The sequence below is a fragment of the Oncorhynchus masou genome, chromosome 29 (genome assembly GCF_036934945.1).
Source record: "Oncorhynchus masou masou isolate Uvic2021 chromosome 29, UVic_Omas_1.1, whole genome shotgun sequence".
In the NCBI taxonomy this organism is placed as follows: Eukaryota; Metazoa; Chordata; class Actinopteri; order Salmoniformes; family Salmonidae; genus Oncorhynchus; species Oncorhynchus masou.
In genome coordinates, this window is record NC_088240.1 from 34214317 (window position 1) to 34240733 (window position 26417).

General features: G+C 41.9%; 2 protein-coding genes across 7 annotated transcripts in view; both read right to left on the reverse strand.

Moving 5' to 3' along the window:
* Positions 1–1702: 1702 nt before the first annotated feature.
* On the reverse strand, positions 1703–19780 carry LOC135519394 (enhancer of polycomb homolog 2-like). Of its 3 annotated transcripts, none has more exons than XM_064944586.1 (14): positions 19385–19780; positions 16386–16545; positions 11709–11854; positions 11320–11526; positions 9644–9792; positions 7398–7527; positions 6933–7154; positions 6729–6812; positions 5520–5668; positions 5038–5360; positions 4199–4356; positions 3885–4035; positions 3338–3635; positions 1703–3107 (listed from the first exon to the last, which is right to left on the reverse strand). In XM_064944586.1, the coding sequence occupies exons 1-14, from the start codon at positions 19535–19537 to the stop codon at positions 3035–3037; spliced, it is 2403 nt and encodes an 800-aa protein (XP_064800658.1). In that variant the 5' UTR covers positions 19538–19780; the 3' UTR covers positions 1703–3034. The 3 variants fall into 3 exon arrangements, with proteins under 3 accessions (XP_064800658.1, XP_064800659.1, XP_064800660.1); XM_064944587.1 differs by having other exon boundaries at positions 1704–3107; positions 4235–4356; XM_064944588.1 differs by having other exon boundaries at positions 3037–3123.
* Positions 19781–20336: 556 nt separating this feature from the next.
* LOC135519395 (methyl-CpG-binding domain protein 5-like) overlaps positions 20337–26417 on the reverse strand; it is a 60381-nt gene continuing 54300 nt past the window's right edge. For 2 of the 4 annotated variants that reach the window (XM_064944590.1, XM_064944589.1), the window contains exons 7-10: positions 25055–26101; positions 23467–23543; positions 23280–23355; positions 20337–23127 (exon numbers count right to left, since the gene is read on the reverse strand). In XM_064944590.1, the coding sequence (XP_064800662.1) occupies positions 23065–23127; positions 23280–23355; positions 23467–23543; positions 25055–26101 (1263 nt within the window). In that variant the 3' untranslated portion in view covers positions 20337–23064. The remainder of the gene's footprint in view (positions 23128–23279; positions 23356–23466; positions 23544–25054; positions 26102–26417) is intronic. The other 2 variants (XM_064944592.1, XM_064944591.1) reach the window with 2 other exon arrangements.

The window sequence follows — 26417 nt, forward strand, 5'->3', positions numbered from 1 at the left end:
AATGTGTCTTCCGCATTTAACCTAACCTCTTTGAATCAGAGGTGCGGGAGGCTGCCATAGTCGACATCCACGTCTTTGGCGCCCTGGGAACAGTGGGTTAACTGCCTTGCTCAGGGGCAGAACGACAGATGAACAGACTGCAGTGAAGGATAACTACTAGGTTTATAGGATTCTGAAGACTAAACCCCAGCAACAGGTGTAGCATACAATAATTTTCCAGGGCCACAAAACCTAAATCAAGGCTAAATACATACAGTACCAGTCAAATTTTGGACACAGCTACTCATTCAAGGGTTTTCTTTATTTATTTTTTTTACTATTTTCTACATTGTAGAATAGTGAATGCATCAAAACTATGACATTACACATATGAAATCATGTAGTGACCAAAAAAAGTGTGAAACAAATCCAAATATATTTTATATGTGAGATTCTTCAAAGTAGCCACCCTTTGCCTTGATGACAGCTTTGCACTCTTGACATTCTCTCAACCAGATTCATGAGGAATGCTTTTCCAACAGTCATGAAGGATTACCCAAATATGCTGAGCACTTGTTGGCTGCTTTTCCTTCACCCTGCAGTCCCAACTCATCCCAAACCATCTCAATTGGGTTGAGGTCAGGTGATTGTGGAGGCCAAGTCATCTGATGCAGCACTCCATCACTCTCCTTGGTCAAATAGCCCTTACACAGCCTTGAGGTGGTTTTGGGTCATTGTCCTGTTGAAAAACCAATGATAATCCCACTTAGCACAAACCAGATGGGATGGCATATCACTGCAGAATGCTGTGGTAGACATGCTGGTTAAGTGTGCCGTGAATTCAAAATAAATCCCAGTGTCACCAGCGAAGCAGCCCCACACCAAATTGTTCATGCTTCATGGTGGGAAACACACATGCAGAGATTATCCGTTCACCTACTCTGCATCTCACAAAGACACAGTGGTCCAAATTTGGACTCATCAGACCAAAGGAAAGATTTCCACCAGTCTAATGTCCATTGCTTGTGTTTCTTGGCCCAAGCAAGTCTCTTATTATTGGTGTCCTTTAGTAGGGGTTTCTTTGCAGCAATTCGACCATGAATGCCTGATTCACGCAGTCTCCTCTGAGCAGTTGATTTTGATATCTGTCTGTTACTCAAACTCTATGAAGCATTTATTTGGGCTGCAATTTCTGAGGCTAGTAATTCGAATTAACTTATCCTTTGCAGCAGAGGTAACTCTGGGTCTGCACTTGAAGAAACTTTCAAAGTTCTGGACATTTTCCAGATTGACTTGACCTTCATGTCTTAAAGTAATGATGGACTGTCATTTCTCTTTGCTTATTTGAGCTGTTCTTACCCTAATATGGATTTGGTATTTTACCAAATAGGGCTATCTTCTGTATACCACCCCTACTTGTCACAACAACTGATTGGCTCAAAAGCATGAAGGAAAGAAATCCACAAATCAACTTAACATGGCACACCTGTTAATAGAAACGCATTCCAGGTAACTACCACATGAAGCTGGTTGAGAGAATGCCAAGAGCATGCAAAGCTGTCATCAAAGCAAAGGGTGGCTACTTTGAAGAATCTCAAATATAAAATATATTTTCATTTGTTTAACACTTTTTTGGTTACTACGTGATTCCATGTGCTATTTCATAGTTTTGATGTCTTTATTATTATACAATGTAGAAAATAGTAAAAAATAAAGAAAAACCCTGGAATGTGTAGGTGTCTCAACTTTTGACTGGTACTGTAACTCTGTAAAAGAAGAGTGGTGAAGAAATGGCGTAAACCAAAGGAAAGAGTTGTTATACTGATATGTATAGATATATTTATTTCCCAGCATTTCTTTCTGAAACACTCCAAGAACAAGTAACAGGGAAAAATGTATGTCTGAAGAAATAGTGCATGAACACTAGGCATGACTAATTATCTAAACATGTTTCTAATATCTCTACAGGACATCACTACATCAACTATATAATCTACAGGGGAGGTCAATCAATGACCATCAGACATCGTTTCAACATGTTACTTGCCCCTTGACCAAAGAAGAACAAAAATACCCCAAAATATTGATGTGCACCCCCTAATCCAAAGGGGTAGTCGTTCAAAGAGTTGCCAAGTAATGTGCAAGATTATGCAGCGCAATACATAACTGATAGAATGGTAATATTCCTGTGTACTGTTCATTGGCTTAAACTCCCTACCCGTTTAAAAAAGGCAAATATATTATAAAAAATTCTTGCTTTACATCTGCAGATTGATTTTAGGATGCATTTATCTGTCATTTGGATTTAAATGTAAATAAATAGGTTTGTATGGAGAATGGCTCATTTTTAAGATTTCTTCATTGTTTTGGAAAATTCGGCATTGAATGAAAAAGGAAAAGAAAACAGAATAAAAAATTAAAAAGACAATCAATTCCTGTTACAACTGACAAAGTAACAGAAAATACTTGTCTGAAGGGGGAAAAAAATGCCACTGCTAATCTACTTACAAAAGACCATAACTATTCAATTTGTGAAACCAAATCAAAAATCAGGCTCATTTCCCATCTTTAGAAAAAAAGCACAAAAACCAAATATACTAGCAAGACCGATGTCCAAATTTTGCTGATTTGTTTCATCTGTAGAGATACAAAAATGTAAACATTGCAAAATAAATAGTGGTAAAATGAGTGATACAGGATCCGTGGTTCATGCTCATGATCCCAACAAACGTTTTTTTGCATTTTTACATGTACTATATATTGTTTGCATTTTTCAAGTGCAAAAGCATGATGTCAAATTTACTAGAATTCACGTAACAGAAAAAAAGAAAACATACTAATGATACAAATATACTATCTTACAAGGTAGTGATATTCCCAATTTACAAAATGTACATTTATAATATTGACACGTTATAATTTTTTTGATATGCTCGATTCTGTATAGGTCCTTGTATACGCGTGCCCTCTGGTGGCTGGGGCTGGAGCTTGCGTTCTGTTTGTCACATTCACCGGTCTGAGCAGAATGGCGATGAGGGAGGAGGAAGGGAGGGGGTTATGTCACCTCCATTGGTACTGTGGTCTCTGATATGCCGTTCAAAGTATGTCTCTCAGGTTCGTGAGTATCCCTACAAAAATGAATAACTATAGTAATTCATTATTCAGATACATATGCCTGGAAAATGAAAACAAATGTATATCAGCCATTCTAAATACAATAAAAACAAGAAATTAAGAATCTAGTAATTGCTGGACAGGTCAGAAGTAATGAACATACGGATATATATTCTGGTGTGTTGATGAGGCAGAAGTTATGGACATACTAAAATCATACAACTGAAATGTATTCTGGTCTTACCTGGCCATGCTGCCGATGGCAGAGGCGGGGGTCACCATGGCCACACGGTCCAGGCTGCTGGCAGCCACGGTGGCCAGCTTTAAGGCAGACGGCGAGGGGGCAGAGGGTCTGGCGTTGTGGTGGTGATGGGCAGGGGAGACAGCACTGCCGTGGCCTCGGTGGTTGGGCAGAGACTGAGGCGAGGAGGAGGTGGAGTGGGCAGGTAGCAGAGGGCCTCCGCTGGAGGAGGTAAGACCTGACCTGTCCAACCCTGTGCCGCTCTGGGATGTGCTGGTGGAGTGAAGAGGTCTGGAGGTCCCTGCAGGAGAGGTGATATGACACCGTCAAACCTGAGTAGGCCTATTACCTGAATAAGCACATACCTTACATGTAAATTAATAAGGTGGGATGGTCATTTAGCATCCCCCGATCAGAAACAAGTATTTTTTAATTCCTCCAATATTTGCCTCCACTATGGTACCCAACTACAATAGAATATCCGAGAAAAGTCCATTGATTTAAAATGTATGACATTCTAATCTAGACAACATGTTCATCCAAAGCTCACCCAAAGTCTGGATGACCCCATTGATGCTGGTATTGTGTGATTTGTTCTCATTGTTGACCTGGCCTGATGCACTGATGACAGCTGATGCCGCAAAATGGGCGCTAGCCGAGTCCAGAGTCTTCGATATGATGCAATCAGTGGAGCCAGAAGTCTACAACACAATATTAGTAGTCTTTAGAATCTAACACTGCCATAACATACATCAAAACATACATACACTGAGCGGTTTGAAACCTACCAAAATATAAATGGATATGACAATGTTTTCTGCCCCACCTACTAGACCGAAGTCATTAGGAATTCTGTGTACATACAGTTATCTTTGAAGAGGTGAAAGACGGTGTGTGTACTTGTGTGTTTTGTTGCTCTGACAGTGAGGAAGGCTGCTGGGGAGGAGCAGCTTTCAGCTGCTGTTTCTGCATCTGGGCCAGAGCCTGCTGATGGACCTGGTACTGCTCCTCTGTGATGCCTCCTGTCAGTACAGGAGAATAGGGACAAGACTATCAGACAGACACAGACACAGAGAGAGATAGAGAGCGACAGAGAAAGAGAGACAGAGAGGGGGAAAGTACACAGCAAAGAGGGAGGGAAGATGAGCAGATGGAGAACTGTAGTAACCTTTGAAGGGAGGAAAATATGGCAAGGAGATAAAGACTGCCAGGGTTACCACTCCTTAACACTAGGGGTCCTAGTGGCAGAAAATGCAGCTAGGAGTGAGTGAAGGCCACAACTGATTGACTGGAAGTTCCTTGAAGTGCAACCCCCCAACAGTCTACGGTTCAGTGGCGGCCTTTCCACTTCCCTGCACAAATCATGTCTGACTGGGGGTTATGAATCAACACTTGCTGACAGTCCTAAGAACAGTTACTGTTGAGAAACAAGATGACAGCCTGCAACCAGGGCCTGACAAGGAAAAAAAAAAACAAAATACAAACAAACCCCATCTGACCTGCCTATTTTCAATGGAGAACCAAATGTGTTCCACAAGCAGCACAATTAAAAAAATACAGCCAACATGGAAACTAGGCCTATACAGTTAAATTATGTTTGGGACTGGCTTGGTTCCAACAGATAAATGCAGAGGCCGTTGTGAAGTAGAAACGGAGGGGTGGACTTCAGAATCACCATGGGTTGGGGTTGAGGAGGAGCTTACCTTTGCCACTTCTCTTGGAGTGAACCAACAGCCCTCCAGACAACGTGGTATCCATGGAAGATCTGCCCGTCCTCGTGTCACCACTGCCGTCACCCTGGGTGGGCCTAGGTCTGAAACAGCGCCACCTCAGAGCCTGGATGTTGCTCACGATGTCTGCCAGTGACGAGGCAGAGCCAGGCATAGTTCTGTGGTTCTGTGAGGAAGGCCAGGGATCAGTAAGGTCTGGAGCACAAGGCCTGTTGAAGGGGGAGGATGTGGTGACGGCTGAGTCCAGCTGCTTTAATGCGATGTCCAGGTCTGATGAAGCCCGATCCAACAGGTTCCTGAGGAGAGGGGGAATTTGTGGAATCTTAGTGAGAATTCAATCAGATTTCATTCAGAGAAATCACACTGCGAGTTAACATGTATCAATGGCCCTTAATAAAACAGAATACCTTACCAAAAAGGAGATAGATAGGTGGATGATAAGAGGAGTTGGTTACCTGCCACCTCGCCCCACCCTTCTGCGTGCCAGTCCCACACAGCGTTTGGGTACAGAGAGGGCAGTAAGGGAGTGACGGTGTCGCAGGGCATCCAGCCCTGCTATCTCAGGGTGATCCCACAGAAGGCCAGAGCTCAGGTCCACAATGGGCTGTAAAGACAGGCAGAGGAAACAGTTACTCATTTGGGCTACCTATAGCACAGTATCATACAGACAGGTCCAAATACCATCTTACCAACAGACTAGACCCAATACCACAATATTACCACAGACCAATAACAGGGTTCACGTTAACACAGGATTTTGCATTTTCATGTAGAAAAGAAATGCTAAAATGCTTCTTATTGTAAATTCTGCTCAGATTCAGTCAGGGTTTGCTCCAAATCACAAATGCAAAAGGAATAATTTTGTGCTTCAGTTGCACTTCTCAATTTAGCCTTTTGATTTGAACATTTGAAAAGTTTGTGTGTATTAGGCTATTTGATTTAATGTATAAATGTTAGAACTGGTTTCACTAATAAATATGTTGAAATAGAAACCAATCATTTGGTTCCGTCGTCAGTCCTTTTTTATATAGACTTTTTCTATTGTGTTATTGACAGTATGTCTATTCATTCCATGTGTAACTGAGTTGTTTGTGTCGCACTGCTTTGCTGTATCTTGGCCAGGTCGCAGTTATAAGTGAGAACTTTTTTTCAACTAGCCTACCTGGTTATATGGGCCAGGGTATAGGCCAAGTCTGCCTGTAACCAACCTAAATAGGCATAGAATTCCATTCTTATTCAGAGTTTAAAGAAAATCTCATTGGAAATTAGCTATTATCAGGCTGGTTAATGTGATGCATGTCTGTTGAATTTGGAAAAACCACCCCGCACCACCTACTCAGCCAGCCAGGAGTCGTTTCTGCGCAGCGGCCGTGGCATACAGCATACTTTCGACTCAACGGTACATGCTAAATAGAATGCGGCGATGAGCACATAGTATGCAGTTTAAGTATGTCATAAAACTATTAGGGGGATTCGGACACACTTTCAATATACAACGCAGGTGAAATGGTATAAAACACAAACTAGATTTTTTGTCATGGTCTACGTTTTGAAAATGCAGATTTCTGGAAGCAAATGCCCCCCTGTAATGATGTGTGGAATCGGAACTGAATGCGAGAGAATATATTTTAATTGCACTTCTTTCCGATTGCAGTGAGACTCACAGCAAGGTAATGACAGCCTGCTTTCCTTCTGAAGGCAAATGCACCATCTGGATCATTCTCCTCATCTGGTTCTGATGGTGGAGACTGAAAGAGACAAAAAAAAAACAAGACTTCAAAATACATACGTGCTCACAAACCAATTAAGACGATGTATGAACTTCACCAGGAAACTGTCATCAGGACCCTGTTCTCAGAGGTACTGACCAGTGGGTAGTCCTCCTCCTCCTCCTCTCCAGAGCTGTGGAAGTCATACTGTTTAATATCAGCCTTGTTAACGATGTGCTGGCGCTTGGTGGGCCTGCCAGGGCGGCACAAGGGGTCCCGCCTGGCGTACTTCTTCTTTGGTCTGACAAAGTCAAAGGGATCCTCGTCCTTCACCGAGACGTGGTGGTGCCCATGGTGCTGGAGACTACCGGATTTGTGCGCCTGAAAGAGAAAAATCATGGAATTAGAAGTTGTGAAGTGTCAAGAGCCAGAGACCAGATTTATTCATGGTAAAATGCTCAGAGTGAAAAGAAGTCATTGCTGTATTCAAGTTCTTTAAACGTAGTCAGTGTGCTGCCGGTGCATCCTGCATCATCCCCTCTTCTGAACTGCTTCAATGTCAAACGTAAAAACATCAGGTAAAAGTAGAGGTATGGTTATGGTTGATATAAGCCCCTATATTACCTTGATCTCAGCTTTATGGTTATGGCGGTTCCCGTTCATTAGAGTGATTGGAGCAGTGTAGACGGGCTTCTCAGCCAGAGGGGCCGTCACCTCACTGAGGACTTCACCCGTAAAGTCACCCATCTGATATCTACATGGAAACAGACAAATAATAGGAACACATTCATTCAGTGCCTTGCAAAAAGTATTCATCACCCTTGGCGTTTTTCCTATTTTGTTGCATTACAACGTGGAATTTAAATAGATTGATATTTGAATTTCATGTAATACACAAAAGTTTAAATTGGTGAAATAAAATAAACTTGTTTCAAAAAATAAATAAATGGAAAAGTGGTGCGTGAATATGCATTCACCCCCTTTGCTATGAAGCCCCATGCAACCAATTACCTTCAGAAATCACATAATTAGTTAAGTAAAGTCCACCTGTGTGCAATCTAAGTGTCACAGGATCTGTCACATGATCTCAATATATATACACCTGTTCTGAAAGGCCCCAGAGTCTGCAACACCACCAAGCAAGGGGCACCACCAAGCAAGGGGCACCACCAAGCAAGGGGCACCACCAAGCAAGGGGCACCACCAAGCAAGGGGCACCACCAAGCAAGGGGCACCACCAAGCAAGGGGCACCATGTAGACCAAGGAGCTCCCCAAACAGGTCAGGGACAAAGTTGTGGAGAAGTAAAGATCAGGGTTGGGTTATAAAAAAAAAAAACATCCCACAGGCAACATTAAATCCAATATTACAAAACTGAAAGAATATTGCACTACAAACCTGCCAAGCGAGGGCCGCCCACCAAAAATCACAGACCAGGCAATGAGGGAATTAATAAGAGGCAACAAAGCGACCAAAGATAAACCTGAAGGAGCTGCAAAGCTCCAGAGCAGGGATTGGAGTATCTGTCCATAGGACCACCTTAAGCTATACCCTCCACAGAGCTGGGCTTCACGGAAGAGTGTCCAGAAAAAAAATAAGCAAACATGTTTAGTATTCGCCAAAAGGCATGTGGGAAACTCCCCAAACATATGGAAGAAGGTACTCCGGTCAGATGAGACAAAAATTGAGCTTTTTGGCCATCAAGGTAAACACTATTTCTGGTATGAACCCAACACCCCATCACCCCAAGGACATCATCCCCACATTGAAGTATGGTGGTGGCAGCATCATGCTGTGGGGATGTTTTTCATTGTCAGGGACTGGGAAACTGGTCAGAATTGAGGGAATGATGGATGGGGAAATTCTTGAGGGGAAAACTGTTTCAGTCTTACAGAGATTTGAGACTCGGATGGAGGTTCAGCTTCCGGCAGGACAATAACCCTAAGCATACTGCTAAAGCAACACTTGAATGGTTTAAGGGGAAACATTTAAATGTGTTGGAAAGGCCTAGATGTGCCAAGCTTATAGAGATGCACCCCAAGAGCCTTGCAGCTGTAATTGATGCAAAGGGGGGGATACTTACACACGCTCAAGTTCAGTTTGTCTTATTTCTTGTTTGATTAACAAAAAATATTTTTCATCTTCAAAGTGGTAGGCATGTTGTGTAAGTCATACGATACAACACCCCCCCCCCCCACAATTTTTATTTTTTATTCCAGGTTGTAAGGCAACAAAATAGGGACAATGCCAAGGGGGTGAATACATTCACAAGCCACTGTACAGGGTAAAAAAGACAGAAGGGAGGGAAAAAGGCAGCAATTTGCAGTAATTTGTCCATCATTCATATTGACTGACAGTACTCATCAACAACATGTAAGGACAAGCTGTTCTCTTTTATCACCAGGACTAGAAGAAGTCTGCTACAGTGTTAGAAACTAAATGAGTACTGCAATATAGGGCTCCTGAGTGGTACAGCTGTCTAAGGCACTGCATCTCAGTGCTATAGTCGTCATTACAAAACCTAACCCTGGTTCAATTCCAGGCTGTATCACAAACAGCCGTGATTGGGAGTTCCCACAGGGAGGCGCACAATTGGCCCAGCGTCGTCCGGGTTAGGATTTGGCCGGGGTAGGCCGGCATTGTAAATAAGAATTTGTTCTTAACTGACTTGCCTTGTTAAAATAAATAAATTATATCACTCAGCATGACCTCTAGTCTGCTCTGACACAGGAAGCCCTGCTGGGTTTACACCATGTAACACTAATAAGGCGATGGCTACAATCACACACACATAAGAAACAGGGCAAACAATCTAACACACATACTGGCTACCATCCCTCTAACCCTCCCCCCAATGCTTTTAAGGCTCACCTTTTCTCCACCACCTCCAGTGTGAGGTGCAGCAGCTCTCTCTTGCTCTTCTCCCTCCTCTTTATCATCTCCAGGATGGTGACCGTGCGGCTGAACTCCCTCCGGAGCTTCAGCATCTTTTCATAGGACGCCTCGTCATTCTTACGGTTCTGAACAAGAGAGAGACATGGTCAAACAACTATTCAAACCCTCAGGATCATCAAGCCGACACAGAGGCAGACTTGCCAACCGTAAAGAATTTAAGAGTACCACCGGCACACACAAATCTGTCGTTCTGCCCCTGAGCAGGCAGTTAACCCACTGTTCCTAGGCAGTCATTGAAAATAAGAATTTGTTCTTAACTGACTTGCCTAGTTAAATAAAGGTAAAATAAAATAAACACTACACACTTTCTAGGTGAAATTTGGGGGTAATGAGTCTGCTGGAAAAGTAAACTGGCCTGAATTAAAAATTCAGAATAATTCAATTACAAGATCCAATGCAGTTGTCTAGCTTACTTTAGGCTATCTGGAATATGAAACTGAACGGAAGGCCTATATGAGCTGGTTTCAGATCGCCATCCCTGACCTCATCCATCAGGTCTGACTACTATTCATTCAACATGTTTTGTCGTCATTGGTGAACTGACTACTATCACATCATTAGCAGGCTAATACTGTTGACATGCAGCTATATCAAGAGGACAGATCAAGAGCTGATTAATTAAGATAGGCCTACTAATCTTTAACAGTCTAAAATAACTTTCCGTGAAGGACAGTTTTAGTGGAACAGCTCTCTGCCATGTCTGTTTCCATGCACTCAGTGACGCACAATGAACCACCGCAACACTGCACGCTTCCTTGCTCGTCAATGTGGTCGTGCATTCTACCGTTGCTTAGATCAAAGCTTGTGCGGGCAAGAAAGTGTTCTCGCCTAATTGACTATGGAGCTAAATACCTTTGTCTTAATGACACCTTAGCTAAGGAGCTAACAATTAAATAGTAGTGGTTGTGCTTAACCAACACATACAATTTTGGAACATGTATCGAGCAAACAGTTTGTTCTCAATTTCCCCACACATCAGTTGTATCAACAGATGAAGAAAAAATAGTACTAAGGCTACGGGGGGCGGGCCGACTTTTTTTCTCCTCGCGCAAGTTCTCTGATTGGCTCAGCTCCACTATGTGCCAACTCAAAGCCTATTTTTGCCCATTTCTGGGAAGTTTTTTGTACCGGTGTACTTTGACCTCAAATTGCATGCATGGTACACAAAATGCCTGCAGGTTAATAGGTCTGCAGAGGTCCTGACTGAGTTAGGGTATAGAGATATTCAATAAAATTCCTGGAGAGCACATCAATGGGGCGTATAGCAGTTAAAATCATTGGGCCAGTAACCAAAAGGTCACTGAATCGAATCCCAGAGCCGACTAAGTGAAAATCTGTCGTTATGCCCCAGTGCAAGACACTTAACCCTAATTGCGCCTGCAAGTCACTCTGGATAAGAGGATCTGCTAAATAAGTCAAATGTAAAACGGGACTAACATGAAAAAATTACTTGCAACACAATGATAAATTAAATTGTGCAAGGCTTCAAACCTTGAAAGAATAGATAATTATTGCCCAATACTGAAACTGTGACTAATATAAGTGAGGGGACAGACACTTTCAGTCCAAGCCATGTGATTCTCCTTTCTCACCTTCCTGGTCTGCATCTTCTCTGTGCGCCGTCTGAAGGCCACATAGGCGTCGTTGTTGGTGGAGCCGTCTCTCTTCTCCTGCTTGATGAGGGGGATGAGCGACGGGCCTTGGCAGTTCTTCCTCTTCCTCACCCAGTAGTCGTACACTGACTTCAGGAGGTAGTCATCCTCGTTCAGTAGCAGTTTGGCCTCTGTGATAGTGACCAGCTGTGAGCAAACAGAGATGGAAGTTTAGTTTATTACAGTGTTCCTGTGATTATTTTCCAGAGCAACGCCTCTTAAACCACATTACATCCTACCCCTCTGGCATTAAAACGGTAAATCTTCTATTAGCACAGAGAAGCTCTCTTGATAACTGCTGCTGGTCTAGATGGAGGGTGTTATGTTACCTGGTTTGTGCTGGCTTTCTCCAACCTGTCTACCATGGTCTCAAACTGTATGGGTTTGATTTCCATCTTGCGGTTGAGCCTGTTGAGGAGAGTCTCATCCTCTGAGTCCATGTCATAGTCTGGCTGCTCATTATCCAGACCCAGGGCTATGAGAGGAAGAGAGGATGAGATTAGGTCAGAAAAAAGGTATTTGTGGTGCAAATTCATTAGTGTAGGGCCTCTGATTACAGCTAGTTGGCTGAGGACAGATTTCATCTTGTGAAAGTGATTTGTTAACAACTTACAATTGCTCTATAACAGGGGGCTCAAACTTTTGGACTTGGTGCCCCCCCCCCCCATCACACTTCAAACAACCCAATTCTAGCCATTTAAAGTATTCAGACCCCTTAATTTTGTTACGTTACAGCTTTATTCCAAATTAGATGCATTTATTTTTTCTCGAACACAACACCCCATAATTACAAAGCAAAAACAGTTAATTTTTTTAAATAAACTTAAATATCACATTTACTTAAGTATTCAAAGAACTATCTGTACTTTGCTCAGTTAGTTAATCTTTCCCTCAAACCTGACTAGTCTCCCAGGCATGATACTGCCAACACCACGCTTCACCGTAGGGATGGTATTGCCTAGGTGCGATACCAGGTTTCCTCCAGGCGTGACACTGGGGATTCAGGCAAAATAGTTAAATCTTGGTTTCATCAGACTAGAGAATCTTGTTTCTCATGGTTTAAGAGTACTTTTGTAAAATCCAAGCGGGCTGTCAGGTGCCTTTTACTGAGGAGTGGCTTCCGTCTGGCCACTCCATAAAGGCCCGATTGGTGAAGTGCTGCAGAGATGGTCGTCCTTCTGGAACAGTCTCCCATCCCCACAACTCTGTCAGAGTGACCATCGAGTTTTTAGTCACCGCCCTGACCAAGGCCCTTCTTCCCCGATTCCGGGTGGCCAGCACTAGTTAGTCTTGGTGGTTCCAAACTGCTTCCAAACTGTTTTCTTGGCGAACTTCAATGCTGCAGACATTTTTTGGTACCTTTCCCCAGATCTGTGGCTCGACAACCCTGTCTCCGAGCTCTACGGACAGTTCCTTCAACCTCATGGCTGAATACTTGTATTTGTTTATTTTATTTATGTATTTTTTGTTTATTAAATTTTCTTGCTCAAAAAAAATCTTAAACTGTTTTCGCTTTGTCATTATGGGGTATTGTGTGTAAATTGATGAGGGAACAAAATAATTTAATCATTTTTAGAATAAGAGTAATGTAACAAAATGTGGAAAAAGTGAAGGGGTCTGAATACTTTCCGAATGCACTGTAACTTGACACAACACCACATTCTAATTACCAGTATTAAAGATGGATATTTTTTTATTTAAATGAACCCATAAGGCTAATAACTTCAATGTTTCAAATGACTTAAAATATGGGAAAGGTAACCATTTGTATTTGCAGCAGCAAGTCACTGAAATGCATCAGAAAAGGTATTAGAAAGTTCAGGAAAACATGGAACTCGACCCCGCCATGTGCAACTGGGTACTGGACTTCCTGACGGGCCGCCCCCCAGGTGGTGAGGGTAGGCAACAACATCTCCACCCCGCTGATCCTCAACACTGGGGCCCCACAAGGATGCGTTCTGAGCCCTCTCCTGTACTCCCTGTTCACCCACGACTGCGTGGCCACGCACGCCTCCAACTCAATCATCAAGTTTGTGGACGACACAACAGTGGTAGGCTTGATTACCAACAACGACGAGACGGCCTACAGGGAGGAGGTGAGGGCCCTCGGAGTGTGGTGTCAGGAAAATAACCTCACACTCAACGTCAATAAAACTAAGGAGATGATTGTGGACTTCAGGAAACAGCAGAGGGAAAACCCCCCTATCTACATCGATGGAATTCGGCTTGTCACCAAAAGCACTCACAAAGTTCTACAGATGCACAATCGAGAGCATCCTGGCGGGCTGTATCACCGCCTGGTACGGCACCTGCTCCGCCCACAACCGTAAGGCTCTCCAGAGGGTAGTGAGGTCTGCACAACGCATCACCGGGGGCAAACTACCTGCCCTCCAGGACACCTACACCACCCGATGTTACAGGAAGGCCATAAAGATCATCAAGGACAACAACCACCCGAGCCACTGCCTGTTCACCCCGCTATCATCCAGAAGGCGAGGTCAGTACAGGTGCATCAAAGCTGGGACCGAGAGACTGAAAAACAGCTTCTATATCAAGGCCATCAGACTGTTAAACAGCCACCACTAACATTGAGTGGCTGCTGCCAACACACTGACACTGACTCAACTCCAGCCACTTTAATAATGGGAATTGATGGGAAATGTAAAATATATCACTAGCCACTTTAAACAATGCTACCTAATATAATGTTTACATACCCTACATTATTAATCTCATATGTATACGTATAAACTGTACTCTATATCATCTACTGCATCTTTATGTAATACATGTATCACTAGCCACTTTAACTATGCCACTTTGTTTACATACTCATCTCATATGTATATACTGTACTCGATACCATCTACTGTATCTTGCCTATGCTGCTCTGTACCATCACTCATTCATATATCTTTATGTACATATTCTTTATCCCCTTACACTTGTGTATAAGACAGTAGTTTTGGAATTGTTAGTTAGATTACTTGTTGGTTATTACTGCATTGTCGGAACGAGAAGCACAAGCATTTCGCTAATCTCGCATTAACATTGCTAACCATGTGTATGTGACAAATAAAATTTGATTTGAACTTGCAACACCAGGGCTGTGGGTTTGATTCCCACAGGAGACAAGTACAAAAAAGTAAAAATAAATATGCACTCACTACTGGATAAGAGCATATGCTAAATTACTAAATGTAAGGCAGAAGTGCCTACACCGTTTTGGGGAGCCCTAAGTGAGATAAGGTTGGGGGACCCGCCCACCTCACGGGCAAAACATTTTTAGTAATCCCCCTCTTGGCAGTGGATATTTTTTTTGTAGTTTCACCTGGTAATTTCCTTCCATTATACACATTTTGCCATGGGGCAGAGAAACTTTCTCATTTTTAAAGTTAATTTCCTGCAATTGTACACATTTTGCCATGACTTATGCCCTGTTCACATGATATCTGAGTGAGAATGACTAACAAGATCAATGTGGGGCCCTTGGACATATGCCCTGCGTTCCCGGTAGGTAATTTGGTGATGATTACTACAAAGTTTAGATAGCTGGCTAGATTACCTTATTGAGCAATTACATTTATTTTAGCTGACATGGGCTAATTGAGTGACTGACATAAGTGGAACACTGCAGATGCACTATTCTACTTCTCTAATTCTCAACAATAAGTTGAGACCCCGACGGAGTTCATAGAAAGATATAATAATTAAATAATTAAATAAATTCGGAACCTTCTGGTGGGCCAAACCAAGCTTTGTCCCAGTTTGGTTGCCCCTGCTCTACAACCTCTGCTGTCAGACAGCCAAAGATGTGGTAGCTTGATGGGCTGCTCAAAGATTCCATATTCAGATTTGACAAGTGACATTTCAGAAACCATTTGATGGCTTGTCAACAGTTGTCCTCTGAGTGAATGTGTGTGTGTTAGGGCTGAGCAATTTGGCCAAGATATTATATCACGGTATTTATAAAAAAAAAATTGGGACGGTATTTGACAGTATTTTTAGTTTTTGAAAAATAAAAGTTCTACATTTGATTTATGAGTAGTAAGTGATCCTAGGGTGGCAACACATACATTCTAAATGATTTCAATTAGTCTTTCTCCATTCTGATTGTTTTATACTGTTCAATTCAACCCCAACCAAAACAAATTTCAGCACTTATCATTTCCTGCACTCAATTGAAGTGGTGGAAAAAGTACCCAATTGTCATACTTGAGTAAAAGTAAAGATGCGTTAATAGAAAATTCCTCAAGTAAAATTGAAAGTCACCCAGTAACATACTACTTGAGTAAAAGTCTAAAAGTATTTGGTTTTAAATATACTTAAGTATCAAAAGTAAATGTAATTGATAAAATGTACTTAAGAATCAAAAGTAAAAGTGTAAATCATTTCAAATTCCTTATATTAAAGCAAACCAGATGGCACCATTTTATTTTTCTTATATTTACGGGGATAGCCAGGGGCACATGCCAACACTTGGACATAATTTACAAGCAAAGCATGTGTTTAATGAGTCCTCCAGATCAGAGGCAGTAGATGACAAGGGATGTTCTCTTGACAAGTGCATGAAATTGACTATTTTCCTGTCCTGCTAAGCATTCAAAATGTAACGAGTACTTTTAGGCATTGCGGTCATCAACATTGTTGCGTGTGCTGCATTGACCATGCAGACTGAAAGCAAGTGTCTCATGGTTGAGGAACATCAAATACGCTCCTTGCATGACAGGGGGCATGGCTAGGTCTGTGAGGAAAGTGGCATGGAGCGAAAGAGCAGAGAGCGATGACTCAAGTAGCGAAGTAAACTATAAAAATTGGCATTACACATGGAGTACCATATTTAACAAACATTCAAATACCGGTATAGAAGTAAAAACCCAAACCGGTCCCTGCATCAATACCGGTATATCATAAAATACGGTATACCACCCAGCCCTAGTGTGTGTGAGAGTTGGATGGGAGGGGGAGTAGCCTACAGAAGCTGCTGCCAAGAAAATGCTACTCACGCTGGATGTGGAAGAGCTGTTTGGGGATCCTGAGCTCTCCTTTATAGAGACGGTCGTAGTAAGTGATGTTGCTCTCCGCCTCCGGCACCGGGATGACCATGTTCTCCTTCTTTTCCCTGAAAACCGACTGAGCAGAGATGGCCCTCTGGAGATGGTGCTCCTGAGGGAGAGAAAGATTGACATGTTTAGAAAACCTGTACTGGCACAATTCAGACAAAAAGAGAGAGACAGACAGTGTATTAGAGGGCGAGAGGAAGAGCGAAGGAGACATTGAGAGAGGGAGTAAGGGAGAGAAGAGGTAGAAAGAAGAGTGAGCAGAAAGCTTGATCCTGTGTTTACTTAATAGTAAAAACCTAGGACTATTACATGGTAACAGAATGATGCTGAGAATTAGATTTAACTTTAAAACGTATGTCCAACAAAAACCAATGCAGATCCAAAGTTTGTTAACAGAATTATTATGCTGTCATTCTGTTACCAATCTTTGAATCTCCACTGTTCTTTAAGTAAAATATTTTTTTTGTTAAATGTTGTGGACATTTTTAAAAGTAGTGTTTTTGCTGAGTTGCACAGTTTGTTTAATTTTGCAATTATTGTTTTTTGTTTAGCGTACATTTTAAAGTGAAAGATTCAAGTCTCAGCAGCATTCTGTTACCTTGGAATTGGCCACTACTAACATCTAATCTTCAATCAAAAACTACCATGTTTGCAAGGATGCCTTTCATATGCTGTACAGTCAGCAAATAACACCCGTCAGCAAATAACACCCTGTACCGAATGGGTTCATAGGCTGCACAGGCAAACCAACAGCGGCTTGCAGCGGTATGGTGATGAAACCTCCTGCAACAACTTGTAAGGTGTAGGGCTCATTTTAGTGCTGTTGGACTAATTGCAGGCAATACTAAATCTGCACCGATGTAACAATAATACAGATCAAAGAGAAGTAGCTAGCTACATTAGTCTACAAATGTGCCATGGTTCATTTATGGCACCTTGGCTTCCTATCTGTCACCCACACATCTCCTGCTTAGTAGTAGTACGTTAGCTAACATTACTTTCTTAGTGAAAAGAGTCTCATTGACACCTAAGTTAACTAGCTAGGGACTATATTTGTTAAGCTAGTTAGCTAACTGGTTAATTCAGAAATATCAACCCTTTTTCAGGACACTGTCTTTCAAAGATAAGGGTTCAAACACTGTTTCCCATGCTTGTTCAATGAACCATAAACAATTAATGAACACACACCTATGGAACGGTTGTTAAGACACTAACAGCTTACAGACGGTAGGCACTGGGGCTCCTGAGTGGCACGGTGATCTGAGACACTGCATCTCAGTGCAAGAGGCGTCACTGCAGTACCTAGTTCAAATCCAAGCTGCATCACATCCGACCGTGATTGGGAGTCCCATAGGGCAGCGCACAATTGGGCCAGCGCTGTCCGGGTTTGGCCAGCGTAGGTCGTCATTGTAAATATGAATTTGGTTTTAAATGAAAACTGAGGACACCGAAGAGGCCTTTCTACAGACTCTGAAAAACACCAAAAGAAAGATGCCCAGGGTCCCTGCTCATCTGCATGGACTTAGGCATGCTGCAAGGCAGCATGAGGACTGCAGATGTGACCAGGGCAATAAATTGCTATGTCCATACTATGAGACGCCTAAGACAGCACTACAGGGAGACAGGACGGACAGTTGATTGTCCTCGCAGTGGCAGACCACGTGTAACAACACCTGCACAGGATCGGTACATCCGAACATCCCACCTGGGGGACAGGTACAGGATGGTAAGAACAACTGCCCGAGTTATACCAGGAACGCTCAATTCCTCCAACTGTCCAGTCCAGCCTCTCAGCCTAATGCGAACAGTTCCCTGTAACGCACAATGACAACAAGCTCAGTCTGATGATGCTGTGACACACCTCCCCAGACCATGGCGGACCCTCCAAATCGATCCCACTCCAGAGTACAGGCCTCATTCTTTTGACGATAGTCGCAAGTCCAAAGGAATGAACGTTACACTGAGGCCTGTACTCTGGAGTGGGATCGATTTGGAGGGTCCGCCATGGTCTGGGGAGGTGTGTCACAGCATCATCGGACTGAGCTTGTTGTCATTGTGCATTACAGAGAAGACATCCTCCTCCCTCATGTGGTACCCTTCCCGTAGGCTCATCCTGACATGACCCTCCAGCATGACAAATCCATACTGATCGTTCTGTGCGTCAATTCCTGCAAGACAAAGAGCCTGGATCTCAATCCCATTGAGTACGTTTGGGACCTGTTGGATCAGAGGGTGAGGGCAATTCCCCCCAGAAATGTCTGGGAACTTACAGGTGCCTTGGTGGAGGAGTGGGGTAACATCTCACAGCAAGAACTTGCAAATCTGGTGCAGTCCACGAGGTGGAGATGCACTGCAGTACTTAATGCAGCTGGTGGCCACACCAGATACTGTTACTTTTGATTTTGACCCCCTCCCCTTTGTTAAGGGACACATTATTCAATTTCTGTTAGTCACATATCTGTGGAATTTGTTCAGTGTATGTCTCAGTTGTTGAATCTTATGTTCATACAAATATTTACACATGTTAAGTTTGCTGAAAATAAACGCAGTTGGCAGTGAGAGGACTTTCCTTTTTTTGCGGAGTTTATAAAAAGGTTGGATGAGAAAGCATTGACGGCAAGTTTGCTTAGTTTGTTACTACACCGCACGCACGTTTGTTATCAATCGCAACATTGCGCAACTCACCAATAAAATGTACGTAAAATCATTTACGCCAGTAGTCGAAAAAAGCACTACCAATCATAAGCAAACCTAGACATTTACGCTATGAGAGTATGCATGTCGTAAAGACTACGATTTGCTACGCAACGAACGTGAAATGACGGGACCTCAGCATAAATAAACAAACATACGTACAAAATGTTGCGTAAATACATCAAGAATACAATCGCACTACTGTGCACATTAAATCATTAAGATTTGTATATTTAAAACGTTCTTACCGATTCTTCTTCTTTTTCCATCCCCGTAGGCATCTGCGGCACAGCCCGGTTGATCGAAACGCAGTCATTTAGGTCTGGAAGGTCTTTGTTGCGGTATATGGGGAGAGGTTTGGCGGCGTCTAGCGCTCGCGCTCGGAACGATAGTTTACTCATTGTTTGCCCCTATCGCACTCACATAGAACGCGAAGGAAACATGTATCCCGCCAGAATTCGCTAAGAAAATCGGTATAAATCCACAAGGGACTCGGTTGATTTCACAATATTAGGATTCATTGGTAACCATTCGGTCGAAATCAAATGCGAAAAGCCATTTCTGGTCGAGTTTAACTGGATTTAGAAGCTATTTTTCTTGGGTGATCCACTCCCAGTGCCATGAAAAACATGGCGGACATGTCCACAGCGCCTGAGCAATCCCGACAGCCAGCGCGAGACATCTGAAAAACATGGGCCCTGGTGTTGCGCGCGCATCTCATACAACATGCATGAAAAAGTCATTAAACTCCACACTTTTATATTTGCCTAGTAGAGTAAAGTATTACTTTTAAGTTGTATTGAAAAACACGTACAACACAAAATTGTGAGGATTGTTCACTTACACCAAACACTAGTACACTTCAAGTAGGCCAATTCCAGGTTCCCATGTCTTTTGCAAGAGTTGAGCCCAGTATGAGCTGGTTTAAGCTCAATAAAAATGTTGCCAATCATTTCAAAAGTTAGAGGGTAGTTCTCGAAGAATTGACAGATCACCTAAGTGGGTAGAACATATCCTTTTGATACAAAATCTAATATTATTGTGTCTTTCACACTTAAACTGGCAATATAAAATACAGATGTGTTTGGAAATGTGATTTAGGGTAGGTGGGTTGAAGTTAGTAGCTTGAAGGGGACAATTTGATGGAATGACTGAAAGAGACTATAACATACATGTACAATATAACAACGTAAGCCACAGTTGATAGAATACTTTTTTTATTGCAAAATGAATGCAATACTTTGTCAAATTTGTAAATCCCTTCCGAAACAAACACCATTAAAAGATTTTGAACAAAGCATAATAGCCACCTTTTACTGCGTGTAATTTCAGGCACACTTTTCTAAATGTAAAACATTTCTGCTAGAGAAGCAGGAAAGGAAAATGCTACAGCTGTTATCTATTCAGAAAGATGTACTGAAAACTATAAGTACAAAAGATACTTTGATGTTGATGCTAAGTGACTGTTACATTACCAATTGACTAACAATGCATATCACATTTAAAATTAAAATACTTTACAAAAATGTAAAATCTTTTTCCACTGTAAAACCATCAAAAACAATGTGGGCCACTCAGCTTTTACCATATGTTTTGAAATAAAGAGCATAAAAATTACATTTAAAACCACATTCAATAAATAACTCATTCCAAAACAATATTAGAATATATTTTGTTTCAATAAGGAGGGCAAAACATTTATTCCATTAAACACAATCACTCAAGATCACTACAATGGACAACAAGTTTGAAATGGAAGACATAAATAAACATTTACTTTGTCCATGGACTAGTGGTGGGCTCTCTTCATATACCCCCAATTTTAGGATTAAGAGTGCAATATAATTAGAAACAGAATGCATATAATGTTGATGACATAGCTAGGTTACCAAGTGTTAAAACGAGTATTAGATTTTAGGATGCCGGGTTGTTCTGTTAGGATTGAACACAGATGACTTGATATTGTATGTTAAATAATAAAAATTAGACAAACATGTACATTTGTCAGTCTTACAATTTCAGATTTTCACAAGACTGATCAAATCAGAAGACTGATCAAATCAGAAGGTGCCCCTCCTGAGTCAGGGTATTAAGTACAGAAAATGAAGTTCACTCTTTTAAAATGAACATTTTACAATTTCTTCAGGCCGTAGGTATATACTCAGTGTTGACACAAGTAAGAAAAAAAGAACACTATATGCACATACTGAGTGTTCAAAATTGTACACTTCATAAATAAACACAAATATATAAATGTATATTTATAAACCACTGATGGAATATTTATCCATATATAGGCTGTTCATTTGTTTTAAGAGAAAAATATATAATACTCTAAGGCTTTTCAGAGCGTACAACTCTCATTATTGCTAAGTAACCAATGTATATCTACAAATAAATATGTGATTCATAAATAAATTATAAAGTACAAAAGCAAAGAACAATGAAAATGAACAAAATGAAGGCCACTAATTCAATAGAATATTAAAAAGATAAATAATAGAAACTTAAAGTCCTAACTTGTGATACGGCATAGCTTTGGCAGCTGGGGATTGTAGCATTGGATATAAGGCTCGGATCAAAGTTCACTCATACTTTCTTGGGTCGTTTAAAATGGTTTTGCAGAGCAAAGGAAACCAATGAGTATACTACAGATTTCTTCTGGCCTGTAAATGTGCAGTCCTTACTATTAAGGCATTTTGACCCTTGAAATGACACATTCAAGGGTAAAACACAGAGAAATGCTCAATTCCATGATTTGATAGAGAAAATAAACAGCTTAATACTTTTTGCACCATTTAAATATGAACATAATTGTAGATTAAACACTAGTGGCAGAACCGTATATTACAACTGTTGCTATTGAATACTTCATTTCAGAATGCATGTACTGTATACCACAGAAATTAGTCTATACTTTACAATAACTTTTTTTTTTAAATGAACAAACATATACTGTTAAAGTCATTTTGCAGATATAACACAGGAAATCTGTTTATCAAAAATATTCAGAGAAAATAAATTTTACTTTGGGAGTACAAATAATGTAACTTAGAGGCATATTTCAGACTCCTTCCCTTGATGGCTTTTTCTTTTCTTGGATAACATGGATAAAAACAAGAACAAGGAAAAAGGAAACGTAAGACAAAGAGAAAGTATTTGCATGTCCTATGTTCAGATAAAGGATATACTGTGGGTCTATCTTCAAGTCTTCCAATTTCCCTTTCTTGGGACACATACTGTATGTATGCCTTCCCAGCAGGACAAGATCATCCTTGCTGGCTGCATGCAAATGAGAATAGTGTCTGTTTAAGTTCAACATTATAATCCTTCAGCTGTTCAATGCTTAACAGCATGTTTCAATAGATCTGTAATAGAAATTCCTTTATGCTGCTTTTCTTTTGAAAAATGAAATCTCTGGCCTCTTTTGAAAAATGAAATCTCTGGCCTCACCGTTTTGTGAAAAATAAAAACATTGGAGAACCAGATGTAGTTTTGTATTGATATGTACAAAAGACATTGGCATTAAGTCAACTCATCAATGATAAAACTGAACAATATATACAATTAACCACTGAAAATAATGTACTGTTTTCCTTTGTCTATGTGCATAATCTAAAATGCATCAGAAATATTTGGACCAACTATTTCCTTATATGTAGAATCTCATGGATATATCACAGCTAGGTTCCTCCATCCTTTCTTGTACTTTCTTCACTGTCAGTGTTTTGGTGGTGGTCAAGGTGGGAGGGTTGACTCTGATTGTAGCACTAATCCAATTGGACTAAGTACCAAGCTGATGCAAAAGAGAAGACAACGGTCACTACTATTGCACACACTGGCTAGCGATTCTATATTGGCTACACACGACCCATTGGCTAGATGTACCGCTACCCAGCAGGACACCAAAGGGTCCACACATTTACTGTCATCTGGAGATCTTCCTCCTCTTGGGTTTAGTGGTCTTGACTTGTCTGTCTCTCTGTGATATCTGGTGCACCAAAGAAATTGGGGAGGGGTTGGAACACCATCTTTAGATAGACTGTAGACATAATGAGAGGCTCACACACGTTTGGGAACCCAAAGGTAATCTCTAAAGAGGTGTGTACAGAGTACACACAATAACCAAATCGGAATACTCACATTGCCTGTCATCTTATCCAGCTCACACATAGCCTCCTGTATAGCAGCCTCTAGGTGGTTATTCCATTTTCGACCACTGTAAGAAAGAGAACATATTTGTATTACTTTATCCTCGTCCTTCATCCGATAAAAATAATGTGCAGGGACAGAATAAAGAATAATAGCATATTAATCTAGGGTAATTTACTTTCTAGTTATCTTGTTTGCTTTATGTAGTGTGTCCAGATCCTCTGTTAGTGTCCTCTGGAACTTCTCTGACTCTACCTGAAGGCAAGTAGAAACAACATTACCAAACACCGGGGGAATGAAACCAAAACATTACCAAAGGATCACCTGCTGGTAGTGCATGGCGCTTGTAAAGCCAGGGCATTGAGTTTGATTCCCGGGACCACCCATACGTAAAATGTATGCACAAATGACTAATCTAAGTGGCATATTACACAGCCAAGTGAAACCAAAAGCACATTACCCTGTCCACAGAACAGAGGTTCTAAATGTACATTACCCTGTCCACAGAACATAAGTTCTAAATGTACATTACCCTGTCCACAGAACATAAGTTCTAAATGTACATTACCCTGTCCACAGAACATAAGTTCTAAATGTACATTACCCTGTCCACAGAACAGAAGTTCTAAATGTACATTACCCTGTCCACAGAACAGAAGTTCTAAATGTACATTACCCTGTCCACAGAACAGAAGTTCTAAATGTACATTACCCTGTCCATAGAACAGAAGTTCTAAATGTACATTACCCTGTCCACAGAACAAAAGTTCTAAATGTACATTACCCTGTCCACAGAACTGAAGTTCTAAATGAGTTTGCAGAATGACTCCGGTCAAAGCAATCAATTACTTTATTTCACATTTCATAATTATAATGACTCAAATTCAATAAAGCTTTATTATCTAATGACTAACTTGCAAGTTACTGTAACGCCAGGTAAGACAAAGAGCATTCAATAATTTTCTAATAAAAAAATGAATCAGCATCTTGTCCTATCCTTCCAAACTGCTTTTAATTGTATTTACTGAACACAATGGGTCAGATTCATTAAAATAGCTGTCCACACAGGCTTGTAAAAGGGATGGATATGGCAAATTCATCCACTATTGCATATTATCTGCACAGTCAAACAAGGCATGAAACCAAACTGAAATATCACCTAGCCAAATGTTAGCCTAAATAATATGGCTAAATCCAGGAAAAATGTAATAAAGTACAGTCCCCCAAGGATTCCCACACTGAAGTTCCTGAACAGTAGCTCTCGAGAAAAAAAAGAACAAAACACAGTAGGCAGTGAATAAATTCAAGCAATGGATATCGACAGACAGGTGAAAATGGTGGTAGAATGACCTCTGGGAAGGTGTCAAACCCATTATGCTGTTTTACCCTGATGTTAATTCCTTGGCGTCTCAAAGGCTTTTGAGAGTGTCGCAGGGCAGAATTGGGGTGTTTTGTTAATGCAGAACACCGTGGGAAATCTTCCCTCTCCCTCTCATGCTCTTCGTGAGGAATATATCATCTTTCAGGGACTTGCCATGCCTGGTGCCTACACATTTTTAAACTCCCCTCTTATACAAAGCATTATTTTGCCATAAAAAAACTGCAATGGTAATGTGTACAGTAGTACTAGCAGCAAAGGTTTAATGTAAAATTGTGTTGAAACTGAGGCTGGAATTGTGGCAGAGACCTCCACTTCTTTATCTGATGTAGTCATGTGACCAATCATAATTGATGACACTAAAACACTGAGTACACAACAAGCTCACCTTTCCCTGCATGTCATTCACCATCCCAGGGGAGTACATGTGCCCCTCGCTCCCAATCTTGCTTGGCCATGGAGGGAAGCCTTTGCCCTGGCCCCAGAGTAGATCCCCCGGGTAGTGGGCCGGAGTTCTGGGCCTGTGGTGGAGCGGGAGCCCCTCACTGGAGGAGGGAGAGTCCCCAGGCCTCAGGTCTTCCTCGCCGCTCAGGCTCCCGTTCAGGTGCCCATTGTAATGCCCATTGTAGTGGTTCCCATTGAGTTGGCCGTTCAGATGTTCGTTGTAGTGGCTGTAATCCTTGGTAAAAAGGCCCTCTGGTGGGACAGAGGAAGAACCAGGGGACAGGCTGGGGTGTCTGGAATGTAGTCTTCCCGAGGTGAGGACCCTACCGTTGCCGTTCATATGGGCATACAAGTCACTGGGGAAGTGCAGTGTTGTTTGGTCCTGAGGGCCAAAGTGGACCTGGGCCTGACTTTTGGGCCTCTCTGGGTAGGTGCCGTTTCTGCTCTGGTCTAAGGAAAACGGTTGGAGGAGCTCATCATTACGCCACAGACCAGCCTGCTCCTGGCCCTCCGCCTGCCCATCCCATTGTCTTCTCTGGGCTCCATGTCGCGGCGAGCAGAATCTGGCAGGAGCTTCCATAGCAACAGGAGAGAAGCTGTTGTTCCTTTCAGGGGTCTTCTTGCGTGGCCGACCCACCTTCGGTTGGTGTCGGGGCTCTGGCACTGGCTCCTGATATGAGCGAAGGGGGCCATGAATGACAGAGTTAACCGCATGGGAGAGGTCGACAGGCTCGCCAACAACAGAAGCAGCGAAGGTACCGCTAGCACCTGATGATGTGATGACATTAAACGTGCTCTTGCTGGCTGTGCCCATCGCTGCCCTGTGGATGGTATCAATAACTTCTCCCCCGCCACCTGGAAGGTCCTCGGCAGCCTGGTATTCTTTATGACCCTTCTGGTGACAAGGGGCACCGGGTTGGGACATGGACATCATCCCCAGTCGACTCATAATAGTTCTGTTTGGCAGTGGAATCGTCTCAGGCAAATCCACCTGTAACAAAAAGAGAGGGAGAGGTTCAAACATGTTGAAAGTAGCTAGGTTTCCATCCAATTTGCGACAGATTTTCATGCAAGAGATGTGTTTCCATCAAACAGACTTTTTGCGGATAAAAGCTGTGCGTGATGACATACGCACATTAAAAAAACATTTGCTGTTAAATTCCCATGTACCAGAAGAAAAATACAAGTTAGATGGGTTTCAATCGCATTTTCATCTTTACTGATGGTTTTGTCAACAAAACTGTTAGGTTATATAGCAAAATTTGCGAGGTGTTGTCACATGCGCTTGTAGCCAACACCTCACAGAT